This window comes from Ixodes scapularis, unplaced genomic scaffold (genome assembly GCF_016920785.2).
Source record: "Ixodes scapularis isolate PalLabHiFi unplaced genomic scaffold, ASM1692078v2 PGA_scaffold9__187_contigs__length_104089568, whole genome shotgun sequence".
NCBI lineage: Eukaryota > Metazoa > Arthropoda > Arachnida > Ixodida > Ixodidae > Ixodes > Ixodes scapularis.
This window is the reverse complement of record NW_024609884.1, coordinates 1,962,953-1,990,669: the sequence shown is the minus strand read 5'-3', so window position 1 is coordinate 1,990,669 and position 27,717 is coordinate 1,962,953. Positions and strand designations below refer to the sequence as shown.

The following is a 27,717-nucleotide window of genomic DNA, read 5'->3' as shown; positions in this document are numbered from 1 at the left end:
CACCCAGCTCGCTTACCATTGCCCATTGCGCAGATCGACAGGGTCGGTGAAACGTCTGCTGTCCAACTCCTCAAAGACGCGGAAATGTCCACGAGAGGACCGTGCGGGGCTGCTCGAAACAAAGATGGCAGTCTCTGGCAGAGAAGTCTCGCTAAGAGTGCTCTAGAGAAGCCCCAAGCGCGGGTCGCAGTTAACTCCAAGCTCCGTTCCTCGCAACTAAAAGAGCAACCACAGTTTATTTTTCCTTTCAAATGCCCGTGGAATCGAGACACACACCAGTATTAGTGGCAGCTCCCACTGGCGGCGTTGCGAGAAAAACAACGCCTTGGTGACCCTCCCACGGAGGAGTGTCGGACGCAGTGTGGTCAGACGCAGCGGGTGTCCATGCCGCTGGTCCGCCCGCCGTGCTCCGGACAAGAGTGTGCTCGTCGGTCGTCCCAGAGGCGTGCCAGGTGTGGGTGCCCTAGTCATGAGCCACTCTGGCAGGCCGGCTCCTGGTACAGGGTCACCGACGCTATGTGCTTGTTGCGCATCACCTGCACCCACCGAGCCTTGTCTCACGCCGAGACTACCACACACGCAAACACGAGTCACATTGGTTTAGGTTCGACTTACCAACCGCTTACATACTAAAAGGTAATTGGAAACAAGCTGGGCATCGCCCACATCATTGTCTACATCTTGGGAATCCCCTAATAATAATTAATGTCTCTTCCTACCACAAATAAGAAAGTTTGAACCACACAATAAAAGCTACTCTCGCGTAGCGAGGCACCCAGTCAGAGGTGATATCGTATACAAATACCGGAAATCGAGAACAACTGTATCGAGATAAAATAGCAGTTCATAATTAGTCTTAACAGAAATGGTCGAGAGCTTACGGAGCGACTCTGAACCGTCGGCCAAAGCATAAAAAAATGTCATTGGGATACATCTAAAGCACATTGTTAAAGCAAAGTTGAATACATCTCCCCAACCTTCAACTTTGTCCTCAATTTTTGTGGTGTTTCTACCCGTAGAATACATTCCAGTGAGCATTGTATAAATATCTATTTGACTTGAGCTTGTAACGACAGCATTGCGAGGATTCCGTGTTTTGGGTATTCCATCGAGATAAACCCTGAAGAGTAACCCCCGACTTGGAGCTGTTCGGGAACCATCAAAGCTCGATGAATTCGTTACCCGGAGCACGGATGCACTCGAAAACTGTCCACCAAGCTTTCTTCGGGATCTCGTTCCTTTCTTTTACTGGCACCAGAACATTTTACAAGTTCCTTAGAGGCTGGGACATTCCACACCCATGTCCCGTTTCCTTCCACATGAGCGCCAACAATTTCCTTGGCCGACAACGAAACACCCCGAATCCCAAAGAAAATAAACATTGAAAACACGCAACCCTGTCTATGACTAAATATGCTGGGCCGTCGGTGACGGGTTAAGAGTGAACCAGAACCTGTTTCCATTTCAGCAGAGTGAACGCTGGAGAGAAGGTCGCCTCCTCTCCACCAGTGCTCGGCTAAAGTGGAAAGAGGTGGAAGGGGCTTCCAGTGGGTTCTTGACCTGCCACCGATTATAGACCTCGCTCAACGCCGGAGGAATTGGGGAACTCTCTTCTTCCTACTAAGAGAATTTGTTGGTGTCGTGCGACTCAACGTGCCCCCCCACGTTTATCGCCGTGGGGGAAAAAACGGTGCCACTCTTTGTGTTCAGCCGTGGCCACAGGGCACAGGGCAAGTAAAAAAAAACTGAGAGAGCTCTAAACGTCCCTCTGCGATTAGTGCATAAAATATGGCGTAGTGATACACATGCATGCAAAGTGTGGGACACCTGCGGGCAGGCGGCCCCAGAAGTGGGACGAGGGCAGTCTTCCTTGACTTGCCTCAAAGATGATGTCCTGGTATCCGTACGAGTAGGTCGGCCCAAACGGGTTGGTGGTGTTGGTCGAGGAGGTCCGGTTGAGCACCACGGGGCGCTCCGAGGGCTTCACCAGGCGCTCCTGGATTTCGTCCCACTGCAAGAGCAACGGGCTCACACTCTGCCCCACGTCCCACCGTGGCCCTGCTTACCACATAGTGCGCTCACCTAAATTTGTATGGTATGCAACTGTTTTCTTACAATGTATTGGCTACCATATCTAAAAATACCGAGCAAGCACCCACTCAAAATTTAAAGATAATCGTGAAAAAATGGGGGATAGGTGCATGTGAGGTCATTAATTTTACATATATATGTACTGTGCATATTTTTTCAGATGTTTCAAATTTTGGGGGTGGGCGCTTAGTTCGGAATGGGCGGATGCACGGTACTTTGCGGTAGGTTTTATGCAAATTACAGAAATTTAAAGCACAATATCAGCAAAAATAAAAATAATTTTTTCACTGAAAATATAATTTTCTGGGAGTTCAGATGCTTACTTTAATCCAAATTAGTTTTTCCGTACATACCCCAGACATGAAAAAAATGACCCCATCACTTTCCTTTGACACGAATGTACTCCGACTTTGGGGTCGCGGAAATCAGGGAGGATATGCGTAAACAAAGCGAAGCGTCTTTCTCTCCTTCGTTTAACTTTGTCATAGACATCCTCCAACTGTATGGCTTGCGGCCCCATCGTTAGGGTAGGATGAATGTTCACACTGGGGTATTTGTAGAGGTGGCCGATCGCTCAGTGTTTTTTTGGAAATCGATCTTCGCCCAAAAAGTGGGTGGGCGAAGACTCGGAAATGGGCGGTGATTTTCCGGTAGTAATAAGCACAAACAAATAAATGCATCCAAAATGCACCTTTGGATTAATCTATGAATGAGCAATGACGTTTTGGATAGTGACATCTGCACTTCTTCAGCCGCAATCAAGAAAAAGTACGCCCAGAAGTAGAAAACCGAGTTGGAGAAAAAACCAGACAGAAAACTGAGCAAGCCAGTTTTTCTTGGACTTTGTATTGCTCTTTTAATAATTTATTTTTGTTCATTCCCGCATTATATAATTTTTTCACGATTTGTTAAGGGTGGACACTACCTTAAATTTGCAATTTAAAAAAAAAAAACTTTTCTTTTCATTTTTTTCCATTGTGGTTCAACAATAGTGCACACTCCTGCAACTTTTTATTGGAATATCCTATATATTTACGGAGAAATAAAACAATTTCGGTAAGCTGAAGATGCAAAATCATGTTTTGGAAATGTGAAACTTATATTTCCTATTTTCTCAGAACTGTAGCTCCGCATTGGTATGCCCAAGAATGATGATCATACTCTCGTTGGAAATCCATTTCTTCCCAGTTTCAGTACATTAAACATATTTGTTTGAGAGTAAACACTATTTGGGCAAGAACACCACAAAAAGTTCAGCTTTCCCATGAAAGAGGCTATGCACATGGCCAAAAATCGAAAAGCCCACCCGGATTGAACAAAAAACTAACCAAAACCAACACTTGTTTATAGAAAGTCACGTGGGTTTGTCTGCTTCATATTTCAACGATGCTTGCCCCGCCCACAACTGCCGACGCCGGATAGTGTATTGCAAGCCTATCCAATTCCTCGCTCGCTTCACAATCAATGTCCACATGCTGACAATAAAAGGACACTCGAAGAAATTGTTTGAAGCTCGGACTCCCTCAGCAAGGTCATGCAGGAGATTGGGTGTAAGCAGAAGGCACCATCTAGGCGCTTGGTGCCTTTTAGTTGCCACCACCACCAGTAAAAGCAAAAGTAGTGCTGTGGAAACTTCAAATAGGTTTTTCTCAGTTTCACTTTTATGCAGCAACTTTCGTTTTAGGAAATCTATCATTTCAATGAACTGCCAAATTTATTCTTCGCTGTGAATGTTTCTGAACTGAAATTTAATGAGGAACGTGGCTAGATATATTAATTTTTTCTATTTAAATGAAGTTCTCATTGCCAAAAAGTAAGCTTTCGATGAGGAGAAAATGCCTCATTATGTGGAATGCTCTTCAAATTGTCATTTTGTATAGAAAAAGCCGAGATTTCAGGGTATAAATAGATAGCCACACCCCCCGCATGTTCTAGTTACGGCTGAAGCTTAGAAATGCTCAATATTTGGCAGTAATTTTATACAATAGATTTCCTTGCCAAGTGAGACGACTTTTACCAATACATGTATAACTCTCCCGTAGCTTATCGGAAAATTGCCATACGGAGATTTTATGTCATACAGTGCATTTAGGCAGCAAGATGAATGTACCCTTCAAATTTCATGGACATTTTGCGACTGGTTTAAAAAGGCGGTGCCTTCCCTTAAAAAGAGTGGTCTGGAAGTTGTCCACAATAGTGCAGAAGTGTGGTAAGCTGGGCGAGTTGGTACGATGGCATGGTGAACAGTACAGTGTTGCATGTTCCTTGTCTTTTCTACTCTCCACTGATCTTTTGGTGGACGACTTTTAGGGGGTCCATTTGGCTGCCGCACCCTCGAGACGCACCAGCTCACTAGAGGCGTTCTCAGCCACCCAGCCTTTACCTCCTACCCAGCGGGAACTATCGCCGACTATTGGCAGGCCTACCAAGATGCTTCAAGTTGTTTTTCACAGGAAATTGCCAGCCCCCCACCACCAGTAACTCTGCTTCCAATTTTGGATGCTACAGTGCAATCCACCTATAACAATAATTAGAAAACCCAAAAATTCTATCGTTATTGGGGAGGAGATCGAACAGTCATGCCTCTAGCGGCACGCTTCAGCTGTGGGGGCAACAAACCGAATTGTCTTGTTTGTTTTTGATCAGCGATATCGAAGATGACGATTCGAAAGCCAGCATTGGTCAGAGCGAAGCGCTCGTGTCCAGGCCGTGCATGACGAGGTTCAATTTCTTTGTTATGCTGTGTTAGTAAACACCGGGCTGTGGGGACAACAACCTCGATAAAGCGCCCCCTATAGTTCGATCTCCTGCCCAATAACCGATTATCGTTGTATCTAGACTGAAAGATGAGCGCTTCTAGTCTTGGAACTCTAGAAACTGGTCGTTATAAGCAGTACATCGTTATAGCTTGTATTGCTATAAGTGAATTGCACTGTATATGCGAGGAGATCAACTATCAGGGCGGTCTGCCCAGCCCGTTTTCCCCAGAGCTTGGCGTTAAGTCGACAAAAAGACCATAAAGTCTATTCTTTACGACATCTTCCTGGATGGAGTGCGGGGCACCATTTAGCATAAAACCCGTAGACAATAAATGGAGTGACCATGGCAGGGTGCGACAAGCTGGATCTCTGTTGAAAGCCAGAGCTTTACCCACTTGGGCCTCTGTGCTGAGCAGGTGCTGGTCACACGCACGCTGCATTGTTCAAGCAAGGCCGGAGTGGCAACAAAAGAGCCCCAGCCAAACACCGACGCAGTGTTCGGCTATGTCAGCCGAACGCCGAGTCATTATTGTTGGGTATAGCTGTAAAGTTAGCCGCTTCAACACCCTCCCCAACAGCACACAGGTTGTCAAGCTGGGTCCCTCAGGCTTCCAAATCAACCGTCCCTGTCCCCAAGTACCCATTTTTGCAGTCTCTCTCTTAGTGGGTCTGAGCTACTGACTGATGCATAGCTATCACCAAACACCTGCTGTTACGTGCCATTTCATTTCCAAGGTCTACTGGCTCTGCTCTGCTTTACTGCATCCATTCTGAACTAGGGGTGGTTCCTCGGCTCAGGGCAAATTCTTCGAGAACTCAGTTACTTATCTGCGCCTAGCTACGGATGAAAGTAGTTTGCTGGTGCATTTCTCATATCCACTATGCAATTGTATCTTTGCGCAAATTTAAGAAAAGACCACCATTTTTAGATATTTCCAGTTGATTTTCTCAAAAAGACAATTTTTTAAGTCATACCTTTCTACCGCTCGCCTATTTGGTTGACAGCGACCACACATACCGAGCATCCGCCCATTCCAGAATAAGTGCCCACTCCTCGATTTTGTAACTTTTGGAAAATACACAAAGGACGTATCTTTACACCTTGTTGACCTAAGGAGCGCCCATCTCCCAGTTTCACGCAGTTATCTCCGAGGATTTTACGGTAAGTATTATTCCAGCCTTTTGCATTGTATTCTTAGAACAGCCAACTCCGCCTCCTATGGACCGGTCTCTGAAGAGCCGGCTCAGGCACCGAGATTAGTGGGAGAAGGGCGCAAGGTACTCCCAAGGGGGAGCACGTGCACGCGAGGCCAGCGGGACAGGCACCTTGGTGAAAGCCGTCACCAGGCGGGCGCTGCTGTCCGCCACGTCCACCAGGGTGGCCCTGCGCTGCTCCGGGGTGGGTGGCACCCGCAGCGCAATGCTGAACTGACACCGGTAGTACATGTTGAAGTTGTAATGGCCCGGATAGTTGGTGTGCAGCACAAACTTCTTCACCGTGTGCCTGTTGGCATCCAGCAGCACGTCCTGCGGGGCACAAATCGGCTCCACGTCAACGCCAAAAGAACACGACACGAGCAGGTTCACAGCTCAACACTCTAGACAGAGGCATTGTATCAGTACTCTGCAGCACAAGACCTGGCCTCTTCCTGTTCACACACACGACGCAAAGCTAACTCGGTGCTCGATCAGTTGGCATTCACACTCAACATTCAGATTCATGGTTACCATAATTCTTCTCGGATGTGCCCGAAATGTGCCCAGCAGATCCAGCAATCGTAGCAGCAAGGAATGTGCCTGTAGCTGTTTTGGAGCAAGGCACCCTGGATGTGCACGGGGAACACTTTGAAAGAGTAATACTATAGTTGTGTGCTTGTGAGAGTCCTGGTCAGTTAACTAATTAACTTCTTTTGGGGCGAGGGAATTGACCTTGACTTCATTTATGGTCTAGACACGACGTACACGGTTTCGACAAAAACTAACCAGGCACATCCGCGACATGGACCAGCGCGCTGGCATCGCCCGAGGTGCACGGGTGCGCGCAGGGCGGAGGGACAGACGTCGCGGGTGCTCTTCGCTGGCTGAGTTTTGATTTGGTACAAGAATGACATCTGTCGCCTCATAGCGCTCACTACCAATTCCCAAATCTCATGCCATGGCCCGGCTATAAAGGTTGCAAGTTGACACAGTTGCAACTTGTTTAAACCGTATGAACCTCTCTTACACACTGGCACCATCTATGCAGTGACCCTGAAACTGCATTTTACTAGACCTGAGGTTTGGCAGCATCTAAGAGAAACATTTCCAAAAGTTCTCTAACAAGAAGGAAATCGACCGCCAAGTGTTCCACCAGATAAGTGATGCCAGTGTGTTCTCTCGTTGTAAGAGGAGAGAAGTGTGTTAACAGGCCTAATGAGCTCAAGGTTCTGAAAGTGCAATATGTCCCCAAACGTCAAAATTCTAACAGCTAACGCACCTCTTTTCTAGTGCCCTTCATGGCCACCAACTTAGCCCTAGTGCTAGTTCCCTTGTTTTACCTCTCGAAATTCTGGCCTCACGAAGAAAATAAACACCCTGCATACACAATGCACTAGCTGGTGTCGTCCTGCCAAATAAAGCTAAAAACTACCAAGTTACGAGCTTGTAATCAATATTCCGATACTAATTTGCATTTATTAAAGCCTTCCGGCAATCGGGGTCCACCGAGATTACTAATGCCAACCGCCATTAGTAATCTCCAGAGACCTACCGTAAAATACCGTGCATCCGCCTATTCCACATTAAGCGCCCATACCCAAATTTGTAAAATCTGAGAAAATATGCACAGTACATTGATATGTAGAACTGATGACCGGACAAGTGCCCATCCCCCATTTTTTCATGATTATCTCAAAATTTTGAGTGGGCGCTTGCCCGGTATTTTACGGTAGTCCCAAAGCAGCCAACACTGGGGCACGACACCGCCGCCGGAATGTGTCTTAAACATCCTGTCCATTCCCAGGTTGCTGTGGCTGTTACCTGTGCTCTTCTTTTTGGTTCGCCGATTTGGTCGGCACCGGATCCCGTTTTCCATCGCACCGGAGAAACCCCGCCACTCCTTCAAACCTTCGGTCCGCCATCGTCAACTTCAGTTGGATCCCTTCCACGATGCTGGCAACTGGGGCAAGCCGGGCAACCCTATCTACTCGGAGCATTTCTTCAAAAGCGGGCACAACCCTCTGAGTGCCTTGGGCACGACACCGCCGCCGGAATGTGTCTTAAACATCCTGTCCATTCCCAGGTTGCTGTGGCTGTTACCTGTGCTCTTCTTTTTGGTTCGCCGATTTGGTCGGCACCGGATCCCGTTTTCCATCGCACCGGAGAAACCCCGCCACTCCTTCAAACCTTCGGTCCGCCATCGTCAACTTCAGTTGGATCCCTTCCACGATGCTGGCAACTGGGGCAAGCCGGGCAACCCTATCTACTCGGAGCATTTCTTCAAAAGCGGGCACAACCCTCTGAGTGCCTTGGGCACGACACCGCCGCCGGAATGTGTCTTAAACATCCTGTCCATTCCCAGGTTGGTTTTTCATCATCATCCTACCGATGCAATAACGTGTGCATCATTGCGGTGTCGTGCCCACCTTGTGTGTATGATTGTGTGTTTTCAGCGCGTTCCAGGCTTGTTTCTTTTGTGTCAGACCTGTGTCAAATTGCTGATAGCATGAGAAGAAAACTTCTCTTGTCCGGAGATATTGAGGCCAACCCTGGGCCCGATAACAAGCCTTGTGACGACACATCGCCAAATCAAATCATAACGCTACTAAGCAAGTTATCCAACGGCCAAACGGAAATCCTAGCTGAAATTAAATCCATGCAAGAAAAGCAACGTCATACTGACTCTGTTTTAGCAACCCTCAAATCTAAAATCGACGACATCGACCGCGAAATTTCGAGCCTTAAAACAATCAAAGAAGACGTGGCTGCGGTATCAAAAATCACTGCAACAAACACATCCGCGATAGCGGAAATGACACGAAGGTTTACCACTCTTGAGGATCACTCGCGACGAAACAACTTGCTTTTCTTTAACCTACCTGATGCGCGTGGTGAGACCTGGAAGCAGTCTGAAGAAAAAATAGTTTCCTTTTGCGAGGAAAATCTTGGTGTCAAGATACTCCCCCCTTGGATCGAGCGGGCGCACAGAATTGGGTTTTTCAAAGATAACTCCACGACAGCCAGACCCATCATCGTAAAATTTAATTCTTTTAAAGATAAAGAACTCGTGCTATCACAAGCAAACAGACTAAAAGGTACAGATTTCCGTTTGAGCGAGGATTACTCGGAAGAGACCCGTAAAGCACGAAAAGAGCTCCTTTCTTTTGCAAAAGCACAAGCTCGTGACTTCAAGCTTCGCCACGATAAACTAATTATCGGAAATTTGCGATATATTTTTGACCGGGAAACCGCACGTGTTATGCAGCTTCCCTCATAGCTACAGGAAACCAGAAAGTCATCCCCCCAACAACAGAAAAGACCATTATCAACCCTAAACTTTTTTATTGCCAATGTTAGAAGCGTTTATGCCAAACAAGAAGCGCTGCATTCTGCTGTCCACTCCTGCTCTGCAGACGTTGTTATCATCAGTGAAACTTGGCTAACTCCGGATATTGCAGATAGCGAATTAATCCTAAGTGACTCGTATTTTATCATCCGGAAAGATAGGATTGAGCGGCGGGGAGGGGGAGTGTTGATTGCTGTTAGAAGTACTTTGCATGTTGAAAAGTGTGATATAATATCAAGTTTTGAAGGTGTTTGGGTAAGGATTAGGACGCCTACTGTTTGTATTTTAGTAATCGCATGTTATAAGCCACCTGACTTGTCAGACTTCTCGCCATTACTTTATGATTGCTTAGAGACCCTTGCTCGTTCTTATCCAAATGATCTCATAGTTCTCTCCGGTGACTTTAACTACCCCGAAATAAAATGGCCGGTTGTTCCAAATGTCATATCTTTTGATGCATGGTATAAACTTTCAAAGCAAAGTCGGGATTTTGTTGATGTGATAAACGCCTTCTTTCTTTTTCAAATGGTTGACAAGCCAACTCGTAACTCTGCTTTCTTGGATCTTTTTTTCATTTCGGAGCCAGATTTTATAGCTTCGGTAAACTTTATGGAACCGCTCAGTGATCACACTTCCCTAAATGTTGAACTTGCTCTTCCTACGCAAAAGCACAGTCCGCTGGTAAAAGCTATTTATGATTACTCCAGGGCTAACGTCGATGACTTCTGTCGTAGCTTGCAATCTTTTTCAAGTATTTACATGGTTGGCTTTGACTCTAGGACAGTTCACGAAAACTGGAGATTATTCAAACAAAAGCTACTTGATCTATGTGATCAGTTTATTCCAAAAATAAATATACAGTCTTCTATTGAGAAACCCTGGTTTTCGAACCGCCTTAAACGACTACTGAATAAAAAGCGGAGACTATTTCAAACAGCTAAATTGTCTTTGTCCCCTTCTGCGTGGACAAAGTATGACGAATTCCAATTAGTATGCAAGACAGAGATACGTCGAGCGCAGAACAAGTTTTACAACGAAGACCTCCGCAACCTTATGACAGCTAACCCCAAAAAGTTCTGGAAAGCGGTTAACCCTAAGCAAGTGTCGAAGCCTCACCGATTCACTAATCCTGCGGGAGACGAGCTCGATGTGGGTGCAGTGTGCGAGGAATTCAGTCGTTTTTTTAGCGAGATGTTTTCTGAAGATATTTTCCCCTTACCAGAGCATTCGCCTAATTACGACATAGCCACACAAATGTGCCCAATCACTATGTCTGTGAGCGGAATTCAGAAACTAATAGAACATCTCCCAACAAATTCTGCCCCCGGTCCTGACAATATCACGACGAAGCTACTTAAGCTTAGCAAATGTGAATCTTCCGCAATCCTCTGTTCTATCTTTGAGCAATCCCTAACTAGTGGCCAAATACCTGCTGATTGGAAAAGGGCAAAAGTCACCCCGGTCTTTAAAAATGGTCAAAAGAATGAATTCACGAACTATCGACCCATCTCTCTGACGAGTGTTCCGAGTAAATTAATGGAACATGTTTTATTTTCAAATATCATGGATCACCTCTCAGCCAACAGCCTACTTTTTGTAAACCAGCACGGCTTCCGTCGGTCTCACTCTTGCGAATCCCAACTTTTTGAATTTGTAACTGATATACACAGTAACCTGCATTTTAAAACTGAGACGCATGCAATTTTTATTGACTTCCAAAAAGCATTCGATAAGGTGCCGCATCATCGACTAGTTCTAAAATTACGTGCTTTCCAAGTGGAGCCATTCGTGATAGACTGGATATCGAATTTTCTTTTTAATCGCTCGCAAAGTGTTTGTTATGATTACAAATCTTCATCCCATCAGAAAGTAAAATCGGGAGTGCCGCAGGGGACCGTGCTGGGTCCATTGCTCTTTCTTTTGTACGTGAATGATTTACCCGATAGTATTCTTTCAACCATCCGTTTGTACGCTGATGATTGTGTGGTGTATAGGAAAATATCTTGCATTAGTGATTGCATTCAACTTCAAAATGACCTGATTACCCTAGAAACATGGTGTAAAAAATGGCAAATGCAAATCAACATCCTAAAAACAAAATTCTTAAACTTCAACACTAAGCGAAGTGCCACAGTGTTTAGCTACTCTCTTTTTAATACACCCATTGAACATGTCCACACGTACAAATATCTCGGGGTTCATTTCACGTCAAACTTATCATGGGAAGCTCATATTAATCAGATCGTTGTAAAGGCAAACCAAAGCCTCGGTTTTTTGAGACGAACACTACATATGGCTAACCGGGAGACAAAACTCGTAGCTTACACTGCCCTTGTTCGCCCGCAGCTCGAGTATGCATCTACAACATGGAACCCCCACCAGGCTTACCTAATTCAGAAATTAGAGTCGATCCAAAGCAGGGCAACTCGGTTCATTCTTAAAAACTATACACACACTAGCATTACTACGCTAAAAAAAGAACTCGGCCTTCCACTGCTCGCGGAAAGAAGGAAACTGACCAGACTAGTTTCATTGCACGCTTTGTATTATCTGGCCCCTTTAAAGAGAGAATTGTACTGTCCAGCGGCTCATCACATTTCTCCTCGTACAGACCATTCTCAGAAAGTTCATCTGGTAACACCAAGGACCAACCTTTTTAAATTCTCTCCACTGCAATTATCACTTTCAGAATGGAACTCTCTGCCAGAACATATTGTTACAATTCAAGACTCATCTGGATTCAGAGCTGCACTTGCTACTTTTCTCGATATTTAGCAACCTTTAATCCTGTTTTTTCCTTTCTTTGTTTGTTTTTGTTTGCTGCCAAAGCCCCCCCTTATGTAAAGCCCTACGGGCGCTTTAAGGGAACAATAAATGAAATGAAATGAAATGAAATGAAAATGCATGCCAAGACGGTGGGCCTCCAGATCTATTGTTTGAATGGTTCCTAGAAACCCAGTTTGAGGACTCGTGCCTTGGAGATTGGGCTAAACGCAACGCAGTCATCGAGTCAAAATGCGGGAGACAAAACAGGCGCTACAATGGTGGGACACAAAGAGCTGCTAGCACGCACTCACATCCTTTAAACTGGCCACTGAGGGTGGAGGACCAACGGCCTACCCAGAATGGGCGGGGTGCCATCCCCTTGGGACGACGCTGCCTCTTGTCACAAGCCTCAATGAGTATTCTTATGAGTAATTATAACTTGAGATAAAGTGTGATCAATTGAAAAAAAAACAGCTAGGTTGGAAGCTGCTGGCTACGTGGAGGAAATAACCTAGAATAAAGATTTTTATAAACATTTTCTTAAACCTTACACAAATTAACGAGGATAGATATCTTCGTACCCCCGACTACATTTCATTAAGGGTTGATCATCCAATGAAAATATTTTTTTTCAAGATTGATACATGACTGGAATTGTCTACCAGAATATGTTGTTGCAGGAACTTCCGATTCAACATACATCTTTAACTTTCTTCAGAGTGGTGTCTTCTTGTTACTTCTCTTTTACAATATTCGTGTATATAATTTTGGGAAATATTTGTGCTTTAAAAATGTGGGAAATGTTTTTGTATCACGAAACGTCCAATAATGGCCACTGGGCGATGTAGGTAAGTACCCCTGGGCCTTGGGTGTGCTCACCATTCCAAGTGTGAAGTAGTTGTAGAAGTAGTCCGAGGACCGGGAAGTGAGCAGCTTGTACGAGTCCTGTGCGTGGATCTTCATCTTGTCCTCCTCCTTGTAGAACACCTTGCTTGGTGAACCCAGAGCCGACACCACGTCCTGAAAGAACGCCCAAGAACGAGCCAAGGGGCCCATGCCCCGAGGCAGCAACAAATTCCAAATGAATGTGCGTAGGTTTTGCACGTCCCCAACGACCGAGATTGGCAGTGGCACATTTCCACTTGCCCAACCCGATCCAGCCGCAATTCAAGAACACAGAAACCCCAGCCCCAGGCCCACTGGCCGACCGAACCAGTTCTTGTAGCGTGAGTGCGGCCGCAGCGCTTCGCCCTCCCGTCAACAGTGCTTGGCAGATACAACTTGCAGTTCCTGCACGGGGTCCTCAACCGGGACAGACTAACTTGAGCAGAATTCTTCAGCTATGCCACACACTGAGGGCCCATCCAGTAGCCTATTATTTTGCTTCCACATCACAACCCCACGTTTTCCACAGCAGTAAGTCCAAAAAGTTCCGTTTCTACTAAGCATATTTGTTGTAACGCCTGATCCCTGCACGCTCCGAAACATCCCTTTTGATTCCTTTCGTATGCAACGCATTCAACACCACCAGTCCTACAATCCCTTCAGGTGAGGTTGCAGTAATTTTACGACGAGCAAAACCACACACCTGAACGGTGTCTCCAAATCGAATGGTCTTCACCAGGGTCTTCTCGATGGGGCCAGTCAGCCTGGACACCTCGTAAGCTGAAAGACAAGGTCCAAGCACTGTACAGATCCCCAGCAGCTGACCACTCAGTATTGGCAGCATTGGCAGCTATGGTACGTGGGCGCCATTTTACGACGCTGCCAGAGCGACTGACGAGTGCGCCTTTGTACAAAGCGCGACTGTGCCCACTCGTGATTAATCCTCATAGAGGAAGGCGTCCCAAATCTGCTTTGTATGTGCAGCTATTAATACTATAACAAAATCATATTTCTGTCTCGCATCATATATTTAGAGGAATTTCCGGTAACTCAAACAGAAATCAGTTGTAGTTTGAATTGGATCAGAGCCGGACAATGAGCAGTACCTTCCGTGAGGAGAGTCAGCTTGACTCCGACAGTAGTGGCATTCTCCCGAAGCACCTCCAGGGACTGCAGGTACGTGCTGTTGTAGAAGCAGGACAGCGGCAGCGGGGGTGGCCTGTAAAGACGCAAAGCTCTGGAGGTCCAGAGCTCCTGCCCCGGCTGCAAGTGCCCTCCGGGCACAAACGCCGCTCCGCTTCTCGACGGCAAGCGGCAAATCCACAGAGACATTGGTGAGGCTCAACACATAACATCAAAAAGGGGTAACTGCGACGGCACAACTGCCACTTCATAAGCATGGTCAAGAGATACAAACCAAAAGAGCATGTCTCCTCCAAATATAGTATGTCCCAAGCAAACCTTCTGCTGTAAAACAAGCCGGAAAGAGTGGCGCCTGCACATAGAAAGCTCAAACTTTCACCAAACGGGCACTGAGCAGGTCAGTCCTACATTGTAAAATCTCGAGGAGAATGAGAAACGTGCCAAAGTCCATGTTAGGCCCGTTGACAGATGATCAAGTCAGTGACGTTCTTATGGCACTGTCTTCCGACACAAGCAGACGACGCACTCTGTTGTCTGCTCACTATAGGGGCTAACTTGGTCATCTGCCAACAGGCCCAACGTGAACTTTGGCACGTTTTTGCTCTCATTTTTGACAGGAAGAGAACTGCGCCTTGAGACTTCATACGGTGCCCAGTGCACATCCGGTGAAAGTGTGCAGGCACCAATTGTTGTTTTACAGTGGAGCTTGGGACAGAGAAGCCTTTGGCAGACCTTACAACGAGCCTGCCGACTGCTCTCCAGTGCTGGCAACTGTTGTGGGATGCTTCAGGAAGAAAGCAGTATTTGTGTCAATCAACAAACTTTAGCCGCCGAAGCCCGGGAACCAAGACGCGAAACTCGACGGCTATTTGGAGCAACAGGACTTATTGCCTTCTCGGCGATTCTATCCGACAACAACCGTAAGACACAAGAGGAAAAATGGGCTCGTCTGTCTAAAACTGAGCCAAGAATGACTCCAGTCCCTCGGCAATTAACAGCATGAAGGCCAGTTTCACTGACAGCATTTGATCACATAGTGCCTTCTCGACAGTGTTATAGCTTGCACACGTCGGCTTACTACTTGATTGTTGAATGGTCCACAAATCCAACCAAGTTTGGAAGAAACTCAAGCACCCTTGAGATCACATCACTGTCCTCAATACACTCAACTCCAAGAAAGGGACACAATCGGCATGATGTGAACCCCAGCTGCTCCGTCTTAAAAAAAAAAAAAAATTTATAAAATGTTCAGAATTTTCTAAACGGGAACTCCGCGATTTTTTGTAGCTACCTAGTTATCCAAAGGCATCATCTGAATGCAGATGGCTTCCCAATTCCGAAATGCTATCTCTTTCCCCGAGATTCGCTCTAGTTTATTAAAAAAGTGATACCTGGTTTGCTATCAAAACCAAAACTTTGTTCTACCAAGTTTTTTTTCCAGTTTTCCACGCCATCCAAACGGGACGTTACAGGCGGGAAGCGAGGCGCACGGACGGCAATCGGGTATGCCCGTGCCAGCCTTTCTTGCGTCTAACAGCGAGCAAACAGGCGTAGGTACTATAGGTACTATCTGAAGTTGATAATGATTTCTATTTGCACAGAGTATGACCTTCGCCTACGTGCCAAACAATAAAAAAGGGAAGGACGAAAGCCATTGTAATTTTGTGGAAAAACATTTGTGCAGCTCGGTACACTCAAGCCGAGGCTCGCTAGTTTCGCGAATTGCTGGCATACATCTGTTCTCCTTCTATCACAAGCAAGCAATTATGCTGGCATAGGAAAGTCGAAGAGTCACGCAATAAATTTTTTGACAAATTACCCAAGCACCATGGCGACTGATTGGAATGTGGGTACAGGTGCCGCACACGCTTGCCTTACCTGAATGAATGTGCCATTTGTTTTAATTTTCTTTAGAAAAGCTTCTCTTAGAGATGCCAACACTTGTAACTTGTTTGTAGCATGCATATTCTCCTTGGTGCTTGGGTAATTATGTTTATAGACCATTCCAGGAAAGCGCTTACGGTCGGTGCCTTTTTCAGTGTTGGTACAAGTGGCGCATAGTTTGCTCACCTTCCAAAGCAACAAACATGCATGTGCTGGGCTGTAACTTAACACACGTGGACTGTGATTCTCATAAACATTGAAATGTTGTACTATGGAATGAACCACATTCATGTAAGCCAGGCAGCAGGTTACTGTTCATGAAGATTGTGCTTAAATTAGAATAAAGGAACTCCGTAACCACCAAGCCAAACACCAAGGTGCAATGATGGGCATATAAAATACACAAATCCACTATCTATCTTGAATAAAGTCTTGAAGATGCAATAATGTGTAAAGTACAGGATAGCATCATAAAATTGAAAATTCAAAATAAGGCAACAAAAAGTTACTCAAAATAAATATGAAACCCCCTTTCTTTTTTTTTTTTTACTGTTGGAGCAGAATGTGACATGTTCAAACAGTCATCCACGACTGCACATGGGGAAAGGGGCTAATTTTCTATGGGGTGTTTTTTTTTAACTGCGCCATTTTTTTTAAATAAAGGGGAGAAAAGTGTGAATGTGGGTTTTCACTGCATGTTTATATGGCTCGACAGACATTGGGTGGGAATATTACCATAGCTATTATCAAACTAATTAACAAAAACTCGTCAAATAACTTGTTAATTACTCTAATTAGGGTATATGTTTATATTACAAACTTTGAGGCGGTCGTATGCTAAGACTGTTCCATTTTGTAGAATTTGCGTAAACAGCTCATGTTCCGCGATGTACCTCCCCGAATTTCGCACTTTTCTCCAGCTTGTGTAATAAAGTTTCGCTATTCGCGACTCCAGCAAAATGAACGGCACCTAGCGGGAAAACACTGAACTGGCTGGAACAGGTCCTTTCGCGATTTCTGCTCGTCTCTTCTGGCTTCCGTGTTTACATGCTGCCGGTGGTTTGCGTAACAAAACAGTTCTACCGGAGACTGTGTCGTAACCGTAGTATTGCCTTGTGACCCAGGTTGCTCTGCACGCGACCTATATAACTGCGTGAGCCAGACATTCTGCGTTTATCAACGTTCATCAGCACCATGGAAGGACAGTGGGCAGTCCTTTCCTCGAAGAAAGTCAAGCCTCTGGAAGTTCGCTTCCAGAGGTTCGAAAGGTGGAAGATAAAACGCGGGGGAACCAATTTTGAGTCCAATGCTTGCTGGTACCCCAGCGTTGTGCGTTGAGCTGGCACATGGCACGGCACGACCTGGATTCGACCGCCATATTTGCCCGATAGTGGCAAAAAGTGGATAGTGGAAAAACTGCAACATCTTTCCAAGTTAAAATTGTTGCACCACCCCTATAAATAATGTTTTGGTTTCTCCGTGGGGTGGCCAGAACGTGGTTGACGTGTAAACAATAAAATAGGTGTTAGAACTTTGTTGCAGGACTCCTTTAATTTGTGGCACCACCTCCCGACAGCGAGCAGAAAACAGAGTGTGCCGTCTGCTCGCTGCACCTATTGGGAGATGGTGCCCCCAAGTTAATAGCGTTGCTAACTCTGTCGTCTGCGAATGGGTCTAACGTGGACTTTGGCAAGTTTTTTGCTCTCATTTATTATAGAAAGAGAACACTACACCTTGAGATTTCGCACGGTAAGACTGACCTGCTCAGAGCACATCCGGTGAAAGTTAGAGCTTTCTACGTGCAAGCGCCGATTCTTCTGGCTCATTTTACAGTGGAAGGTCCGCTTGGGACACTCAAGAGAATGCAAACGACAATGTGGCCGCCCACATCGTCATCGAAAAAGAAAATGCCCGGCGCCGACACCCAAGACGACGATGTCACAGCTGCCGAGTTGCATGTACAGACATATGACAAGATGGCACATTTTTTTTATGGCATTTAATGACTTCCATGACAACATTGCTCACTTACTCCCAGACGTTACAGACGTCACAAGAAAATCATTCGTCACTTTTCTGAAAATGAGACAAGCTGAAAATCAGTTTTTATCGGCGCCTTTATGGGAGTTTTTTTAATTAGGAGTTTTAGGCTCTTTATAATTTAGCATATAATTAGCCTAGAATAATGCTTATGGAAGTTGCACCTATTCTGTCGTGCAGGGGGCCAAGCACCCGAGTGATAATCACAGTTTTTCGGTTGAATTGTATCACAAGACTTGGGCGATGGTCACGCACTCTCACATTTAGAAAAACGAAAAATTTCTAAAATACTATATATACCTAACTGCTACAACGATGATGATTCCAGGCCCATGCATAAATGTAATCGGCACAAGAATACTTTAGCATGAGCTCGACTGTGGCAAACTCTGGTATGCAGTTTTCTTCTCTTACGAGGTGTCCCTGTACTCTTTCCAAAAAATCTGGTTATGCTCAAGAAACTGATAATTGCCGCAAAACGTCACGAGGGCAAACAGTTGGGCACGAAATTGCGAAGACATAACACGCAACTATGAAAACAGAGTAGAGTGCATATCGCATGTAGAGCGCATATCTCACAGTACCCACTAATGCAGAATTGTTACCCAGGAAGAAATGGAGCCATTTGAACCGATGACGGCTCGAAGTGACATTCAGTGACAAACTTGTGGCTATGTTCATGTTCGCTTGCCCTGAGGGGGGTCGCTGACCGCGCCTATCTTGAAGTGATCCGTAACCGCAGCCTAGTTACAGCCGACACAGTTCTGAAGGGCGTGTCCACTCTCAGTCAAGCACGGGGGCCGCCAGCAGCCATTTCACAACTATACGGCAAGTGGCGCGGATATATCCGGCCCCAAATGCAACGAGGCACGTGGGGCAGGTGATCTCACCTCGTGTCCTTGAGGCTGTTGCCGTAGTAGATGGCCATCCTGGAGACCACAGGAGACGTCCCGTTGGGGAAGTGAAGCGACGAGTTCATCACCTCCTCCATCCTCGACTGCAACACGCAAACGTCCCAAAAGCACTTTGACGCTAAGCCTTCCAGCTACCACCGAGAGACTCGTTTGTATAACTTAAATACTCTCCTCCAAGTTGCCGTACCTTAAATACTTTTGCAAATACGCTAGCATTTTATAAATACTTTTGAAGTTTAGTATTTAGTACTCTAACTTAAATACTTTTTGCAAGTAACTTGTGCCCAGTTCGTAAGTAACTAGCAAGTTATTGTAGCCTTTTTTTGGGAGGAAAGAAGATTGCTGTGTTTCTTTCTTGGGGCAAAAAGTAATCCCAAAGAGTGAAGAAAAGGTTTTTGTCCAATGCTTTGTCACTGCCAAGAGGACGTAGCTGACCGGCCAGAAAAAGAGTATATTCAAAGTAACGTGACTTTTTTCGAGACTCTGATACTTTTCAGATTTGAGTATTTAGTACTCTATACGCTTACTTTTCAACCTCAGGAACTTAGCTACTTATTCTTAGCATTTTGTACAAGCCTGCGAGACATGACTGTGGGCTCGACAAAAACAAGTGGTGGAAATTTGACGATCTCTTGGTCACGCACTCAGACTGAAAGAAAGCCGCTAAGCAGCTGCTATGTGGGGTAGTGTGTCATATACTACTTTGATCTATATAAAAACAATCACAAACTAGCAAGAGTTTTGCCTACTTGCAAAGTGAATTGACTGGAATCTTGTCAAGGACCTTCGCTAGACTGGCCAAATCTAGCCATGTAGGACAGAATGTTTACTTGGTCATGCGCAGTTTCAGGCCAGCTTCGACATGAGTGTGAAGCCACGCGTATATTAGAGTGATGAATTTTGATCACTTCTTTTTGAAAGATTGTTGTCAACATATTGGTGCTAATGTAAACAATGTTTGTTAATAAAACAGGTGTTGTGATTGCTGACAAATGTTTAACTAAACAAAATTGACTGAAAATGCTTGTCCCAAAAGTTTGATGACATTTAGAAAGTATAATTTTAGCTTGCATATACCGTAAAAATACCGGGCAAGCGCCCACTCAAAATATAGAGAGAATAACGAAAAAATGGGGGATGGGCGCTTGTCCGGTCATCATTTTTACATATAAATGTACTGTGCATATTTTCTCAGATCTTAGAAATTTGGATATGGGCGCTTAATGTGGAATGGGCGGATGTGCAGTATTCTACGGTATATTGTGAAATACATTTTACAATATATATGCTGACAAAGTGTGCATTACATCATTTTATGTACTGTAATATATACTTAGGGTTCTTCGTTTTCGGGTTTTATTTGTATTTTCATGTCCGTAACATCATTTTCTGAATGGGAAAAATTATTTTTCTTCATTTCTTCGTTTTGGATGAACCCATCATTGTCACTCACTAATACAAATATCTTGAGGTATTCTTAACTTTGACCCTAAGTCAGAATAAGCACATTGATTATACCGTTTCTAAAGCCCCAACACAGCTTGGCTTCCTCTCTCATAATTTTAAGTCTGTGCCACCTTCCCTGAAGGAAAAGCTATTTTTCGCATGTTCGCTCAATTTTAGGATATGCTTGTACCATATGGGGACCCTTACACTGCTTTTCGAAAAACTAAGCTAGGAAAAGTACAAAACTGGGCTGCCCGTTTTCTATTAAAAAATTATGACAGGCGACTTAGTATGTCACGTACAAAAGAGAGACTGCGATGGAGAGAGTTAAGCTTTAGGAGGAAGAGCCTTCAACTCATTGTTTAATAACATATTTCATTGTAGGCCTGGGATTGACAGAAAAAGGATCACATGTATAAGGTTAAGGAATTCCGCTGTAAAACTGATGTTTTTATGAACTCACTTTTTCTTAAAACAATATGGGATTGGAACGGTTTGCCAGACTCGATGGTAACATACACAGTGTCTTAAAAGATTTGCAGATCTTTTAGGATACTGTGTATGTGTTTTTTTTCTGCCTCTGTTTCCTCCATTAAAATTCTTCACTTGTGAATAAAGCATTGTCCTGTCGTGTTTGTTCTTCTTCGTAGTCCGCTTTTTCTGGGCTGTTTTCCCCATCATGTATCCCGTCTTTAACCACAGTCTCTGGTAATTTTTCAACATGATCGAACATCCACCAGCTTGCCTGGACACTCACTGTATTTGCAAATATTTTGGGCTTTCCATTACAGGGTACCCACGAGCGACAGCCGAGAATTTCCCCGGGGGAGGTAACCGCCCGGTGTTCCAAGCCTGCAGTTTGAACTCCAAAGGCCCAAACGGCAGTGACCCCGGGAGCCCAAACCGGAAGGGCGACACCGTGGAGGAACGCTTACCTGCAGCTTGGGGTCTGCTTGGAAGGAGAACGAGAGGCCACGGAAGTTGAGGACGAACATCTGCTGGGCAGCGTCGTAATCTGAGGGGAAGACACGTCGCTCACGTCTCACACCCCTGGGAGCAGAGCGAGGGAAGCGCTCACCGCCAGGGTGGGTGGCACCGAAGGAGTCGTCGATCTGCTGCCTCGTGGGAAGGATCTCCGGCGAGCAAAAGGGGCTTCCGCTGGGGGGGAAGACGCCAATCTTAGGGGCTGGGCTCACGCACACAGCATCTCTCTAGCCTCGGACAATGTTAGCTCCGCTCTACGTACGCCCCCACGGGGCGTCCACTCCCAGCACCAAAAATATGGCGTGTGTCACCAACCACTGAGAAAAAAGGGTGCTCGAAGTACAACAATTCCCACCGAAAAACACCGTCCACCGTGCCAGAAGTGGGGGTACCAATGCACAAGGAGCGAACGAAGGACCGAGAATTAACTAACAAATGTTTGATATATCCACATTAGCTATCGTATCCCAATTGGAAATGTGTTGCCCATATTCAAAATACCGTATGCCCCAATTGCTGTTATAATTTAGACAAATGCTTCTCTGCACTTTCTCTGTCAAATGTAAGCCGTGAGGAAACCAAGATGCCGAACCTACCGCAAAATGCCGGGCAAAGCGCCCACTCAAAATTTTGAGATAACCGAAAAAAAAATGGGGGATGGGCGCTTGTCCAATCATCAATTTTATGTATCAATGTACTGTGCATATTTTTTCAGATCTTACAAATTTGGGAATGGGCGCTTAGTGTGGAATGGGCAGATGCACGGTATTCTACGGTAGACGCAAAACGAGTGACGACACTAGATGCAAAAAGAGTGACACAAGTGTCACGTTAGCCTCAACAGATGGCACGGGTAGTGACTAGCGAGTCATCAAGAACCGATCTGACAGTGTAACGTTATCCAAGGTTGACGTGGCTGTAAAAAAAGTGCACAGTGCTGTCTCCTAGGGTCCACAGCTTTCGGCGTCTTTTTTTTTCTCCCTAGTTTCGGTACGGCAAACTCTAGACTGCCCGACTTCTCCAAGAATAGCATGGAGCAGAACTTACAATTCAAATTGGCGCCTATGTGCATGTGCTTCAGTCACATGGGCGTTATTCCAAAATCAAATTTCTCCGTTGTATTTAGCTACTCGGCCGCAGAAACAATCATCTGCTACCTGGTATTATTTGGTAACTTTTTGGAGGCCTTTGATTGCGTGCCCCATCAAAAGTCAAATTTGGGGGGTTTTACGTGCCAAACCAACGACGGGCATCTGGCACGCCCCAGCGGAGAACTGAGGATTAATATCGACCACCTGGGGATCTTTTGACGTGCATTCAAAGGCTCGGTTACACGGTGCCTTCTCCGCAATAAGACTCCATCAGATTGCGGGCACCTCGGCCGGAATTCGAACCCACCACCTGGGGATCCGTAGGCCGGCGCTTTGCCTCGAAGCCACCGAGGCGGCATCGTGTGCCCCATAAACGTCTACTTATCCCTTTGTTGACGATTGTTGCCCACAATCAACAAATTACTTTTTTCTTTTTAAGAATTTTTATTTTTATCTTCTTTTTTAACCTAGTAGTCTGGCAACAGTCTTCAAGATCCAAACTACAGCGCTATCTAGTGAAATGATACGCAAGTAGTTGACCAGAAAAAAAGAAGTTTGGAGCGCAAATATGGCGGCAACTGAGAATGGCGAAACGGCGAAAAATATGAATAAGTGTTTTTCTCTTGCCACTACTATTTTACGATAGGCGACTGTTTTACTTGGGGCTATCGTATGCGCAGATAGTATTGACATTTCATAGTGATTCATAGAGGTTACGCAAGGGAGTCCCCTTCGGGCTTTTGCCTGGTGTTACCCACAGGCAACAAAGCTATAACTTGCAAGTTTACCAACAACCTTTTATTTTAATTTCAGCTCCGTTCTTTAATTTTTTCTTTAATTTGATACATTAATATCATAAAAAACAAATGTTTTATGCAATTTTTGTATATCTCGTTAATAAAGGGTTCATAAAGCGTCCAACTTTCAACTCAACCATAATACCACTCAGTGGATTAAGGAATTCTTATCTAGCCGCTATCAACCAGTCTCCATTGACCACTGCATATCTAATAGCCAGCACATAAAATCAGGAGTCACAAAAGGGTCCGTGGGGGCCCTTTGCTGTTTTATAATATATATCAACGACATGGCGACTAACATAGATTCATTAATATGAATGAGTTTGGAGTTTTTTGGCGCAGCAGCAACACAGGCCATAGTGCGCCGGTTCATCAATATGACTATTTGCTGACAACAGCGTTCTTTACAGGCAGATAACTAATAAAGATGACGTTATCATTTTGCAGGCCGTTCTGACCAGTTGTCCAAGTGGTGCCATAAGTGGCGAATGGAAATAAACGAAGATAAGACTAAACATAAGACCTTCTCTACGCTTTCAAACATCCCATCCAAATTTTATAAAAAAAGTAACAGCGCGGCTGAACGCGTTCCGTTTTTTAAATACCTAGGTTTCTTTTCTACTCCCGATTCGAGTTGGAACACTCATATAGATTACATGACTAAAAAGGCACCAGAAAAGCTAGGTTTTCTTAAATGTTATCTGTACCTTGCTAATGCAGAAATGAGACTTCATGCATATACCTGCTTATTCAGGACAACGTTGGAGTATGCTTCAGTTATATGCAGGCCATATACTTTCTGGTTTTAACCGAAAAACACCGTTAAGTGGCTAAAACTGGAAAATGTTGGTTTTTTGATAATTTCATACAAGCGGCAGTTTTCTTTTCACCGAAAAAGTTCTATGTAGGTGTTCGTCAAACTCTCTTTTCCTTTTTACAGTCATTGTTTTAGATTTTTTAGGGTCTCTTAGTAACCAAGATATATTTTTTTCTGTCAGTACTGATTAATTTGACCTTCAGTTTATGTACTCAAAAATTTGTCCTCATTGTGCCCTTTTGTAGATTGCCCTACTGAAGCTTGCCCTCCTTCTTTGTGGGCCCTATATACTCCGTGTCACTAGTTATGTACAGTGCAGGCAAAGGCAACACCAGGTGAAGAGAGAAAGGGCGGGCACAAGGAAGGGGCAATGAAGGGCAAGGGGAGAAAGGGAGAGAACTAGGAACATTAGAGAGGAAAGGAGGTTTTTCTCCTCCTCCCCAGCCTTCCTAGTGCTTGCCCTTTCTCCCCTCGCCTGGTGTTGCTTCACCTGTACTGCACACAACTAGTGGCACAGAGTATAGTTGGGTGGTTTGAAATGTCTTTCATATTGATTGGGTCGAAGCGTATCCAAAAGCTGCATTCGCCAGACTGGCCATAACGCTCCCAAGCCTCTTTAGACATTTTGGAACTTCCCGTGTCTAGTGCAAGTGTAGAAAGCGCATTCTTGAAATTGCACGTCGTCAACAGGAAGGAGCGGGCGGGAATGACAGATGCAACCCTTGGAATGTATGCATGCATTTATTACAATATTGAAGGGCAAAGAACATTGTGTATCAGATGTAAATAAAAGTTTAACCATTTCTCGACTTGACTGTTTGATTCTATCCGCAATTTTTTCCGTCAATAAAAGCTGTTTTAAGCATCTGCACAAGACAATTCACCGAAATGCACCAGTATTTCGGAAATAAATAAGCACCGAAAAACATCCGCCAATTTTTTTACATAAATAAACATTAGAAAGTATACGGCCTATTTATATGGCATCCACATCAAGCTAATCTAACTCAATGTCTTGAGTCGGTATAGAATAAGGCTACAAGATTCATCCTAAGGTCCTACACTCGCCACCAGAGCGTGTCTGCACTGAACCTTTTAAATCTTGACATTCGAATAAAGTTCCTTTGCTCATCATTCTTTCATTTTTTTTACTATGTTGACTCATTGTTCGCATCTTCTCATGTTCAGCCAGCGCATTGCATCTCTTCCCGAACATGCACTAAAGGTTTTACCAGTATTTGCACATACAGCGAGATGTCAAAACTCTCTTAGTATTGTCAATAAATTATTGAAATTTGCTACCTGCATGCATAGTCACTTGAACAGAATCTTGTGCCTTCCAGGCTGCAGTTCTCTTGGTCCTCAGAGCTGTAACTGAAATGTAGCCCCCATCCCCCTTTTTTTTTTTGTTATTTTTGTTATTCTGTCTTTAATTTTAGTTTCTAGTTTGTAGTTTTGAGTCTGTTTTCTGTATCATTGAATGAATCGAAGTAATCCTTTTTTTAGCTGACTTTTTTGTTTCTGAATATGTTCCATGATGGTTCATAGTGTGTTTTGACAGTTTTTTTTTTTTTTTGGAATTGTTGTTTTGTGTTAGATTTCTTGACTGATTTTACAGCAACACCCCCTATGTAATGCCCCTTGGGCCCTTAGGGCTTCTGAAATAAATTGCGCGCAATATAGCACCATAGAAGTTTTCTCAGTGGCTGGTGGAACACCCCGTGAATGTCAAAACAAATACACCCGTGGCCCAACGTGCGATTACAGCTAACACTGTCCAAGAGAGTCGTACGTACCAATAGGTTAATTTAACTTTGGTCATGTCGTTCACCTCAATGATCTGAAAGGCAGCAGAAGGCAGCGGTGAGCACAGCCCCTTACCCTGGGGGGGGCCCCTGCTCACCTTGAGGCGCTGAGAGGTGGGGTCAAAGCTGAGCTTGATGCCGTCCTCCGAGAGCACAATGACCAGGTCACTGGCCAACGGGTTCTGCAGAGAGAGAGGCACTCTGGCCACGCTGCTCGCCACCCCAACGCTACTCACCAGTTCGTTATAAATAATCTGCACTCCTTTGATGGCCCGGAACTGTTGCTGCAGGATGTGGACCACCTGGCTGAAGGCCATCCCTGGAGAAAGAAGCACTCTCGAGACTAAGGACTGCTCCGCGGCCCATCAGATCTCTCGTGGGCTCACCCACCCATCTGCAAACTGCCAGGCCAGTTGTCGCAGCATGTCAGCACGCGTTGCATCGCGCGAGATAACACAAACTCTATGCTGGAACGGCCCACGAATACGAATAGCCGCACCTACGACGGCCAAAGCAGTGTTTGGTCAACTTGAAACCTCCTACTTCGTTCCGGGGAACGGCGGGAGCAAAGCTTGCCCTCGGTGACGCAACATTTCCCTTCTTTTGTCGAGAGTAAACAGGCATGGATTTAGCCCCCGATCAGCAAAGTACCGTCAGTTCAAAGCGAACGCGTTACGACAAACGCCATTACGAAACGTCAAGGCAACCTTTTCCACTGCGCTCCCCCGACGTTCACGTGAGGTCGCCATAACCCTGGTGGCCGTAATGGACTCTCCCATCAGCTGATTCTCTTGACAACAACTTAGGTCTGGTCTAGTGGCGATCGCGCTCCCTGCACGCTGTCGCATAAGCTGGATTTGTTTTTTTCCACTGCTCGTCAGCTGCGCGGCAGCACTGTAACGTTTTGACGACTGGCGCGAAGAGAAGTGTAACATTGTCGCTCTGTCGGAAACAGACGACATCGCCTGCTTGTAGCAGAGCCGTTGGTTGTGGCTAACGCAGCAGCCCCAACAGGCGTCTTTAAGTGGTCGCGAGACCGACAGGCATCGAACGAGATGAGACGAAGAGAACCTCGCCTTCTGGTGACACACCACACAACACGCTGACTCGTTCCAAACAAAGAACGTGTCGGGGTAGATGATCGAGCGAGAGGTAGCCCAACGAGACGCGTTTTGCGTCCTACGTCGACGGATCCTAAATGTGTTCTAGGCTAAAAGCACGATCGACGCAAGAGCAGGCCCACATCGACAAGATGCGAGCGAAAGCGAAGCTCTTGCCATTCTCCAACCTAGTTGTTCCCGACAGGGCGCGGATTTCACGGACGGAAATGAAGCAGGCTGAGGTCAGACTCACCAAGTACCAGCTCCCACTGGTCATTGCCCAGCGATTTCTCGGGAACCACGTCAAGCTCCAGCATGGCGACCGATTGGTCCTGACCAGCTCCGTGCGTTTTGCCACTCAAAACATGCGGATTCTTTTGGCCACGATTGTTTCCAAAGAAGCTTTTGCTGCCACTTCACTCTTTGTCCGAGTACCTTGACGCCATGTTTGTTTTTTGTTTTTGTTTGCTTGGTCTTGCACTTGCAGCGCTTGCAGCCTCTACAGCTGCTTACACCGAGCTTGTAGCCACTTGCAGCCTTGCAGTGCTTGCTGTGCTTGCCACAGTGGTGCTTGCTACCAACGTTACGACGTTACCAACGTGACTGGATCAAGTCAGTTGACAAGCGAGCGCCACTGATCTCTATGACA

The 27,717-nt window shown here is 45.4% G+C and overlaps 1 protein-coding gene across 7 annotated transcripts; it reads right to left on the bottom strand.

Moving 5' to 3' along the window:
- Window positions 1-217: 217 nt before the first annotated feature.
- Window positions 218-27,717, bottom strand: LOC8034248 (phagosome assembly factor 1). Of its 7 annotated transcripts, none has more exons than XM_029992443.4 (13): window positions 27,322-27,717; window positions 26,205-26,287; window positions 26,067-26,150; window positions 25,960-26,003; window positions 21,550-21,629; window positions 21,407-21,486; window positions 19,002-19,108; window positions 14,151-14,263; window positions 13,748-13,824; window positions 13,039-13,179; window positions 6,177-6,377; window positions 1,880-2,011; window positions 218-536 (listed from the first exon to the last, which is right to left on the bottom strand). In XM_029992443.4, the coding sequence occupies exons 1-13, from the start codon at window positions 27,383-27,385 to the stop codon at window positions 468-470; spliced, it is 1,275 nt and encodes a 424-aa protein (XP_029848303.1). In that variant the 5' UTR covers window positions 27,386-27,717; the 3' UTR covers window positions 218-467. The 7 variants fall into 7 exon arrangements, with proteins under 7 accessions (XP_029848303.1, XP_029848304.2, XP_040360969.1 ...); XM_029992444.4 differs by lacking the exon at window positions 27,322-27,717 and adding an exon at window positions 26,359-26,832; XM_040505035.2 differs by having other exon boundaries at window positions 21,407-21,629; window positions 27,322-27,696.

Coding starts and splice junctions, on each gene's coding strand:
- LOC8034248 (XM_040505035.2), bottom strand. CDS start 27,385: ATGCTGGAGCTTGACGTGGTTCCCGAGAAATCGCTGGGCAATGACCAG. Junction 14,264..19,001: donor AACAGCCTCAAGGACACGAG/GTGAGATCACCT, acceptor GCGTCTTTACAG/GCCACCCCCGCTGCCGCTGT. Junction 13,825..14,150: donor GCTGACTCTCCTCACGGAAG/GTACTGCTCATT, acceptor CTTGTCTTTCAG/CTTACGAGGTGTCCAGGCTG.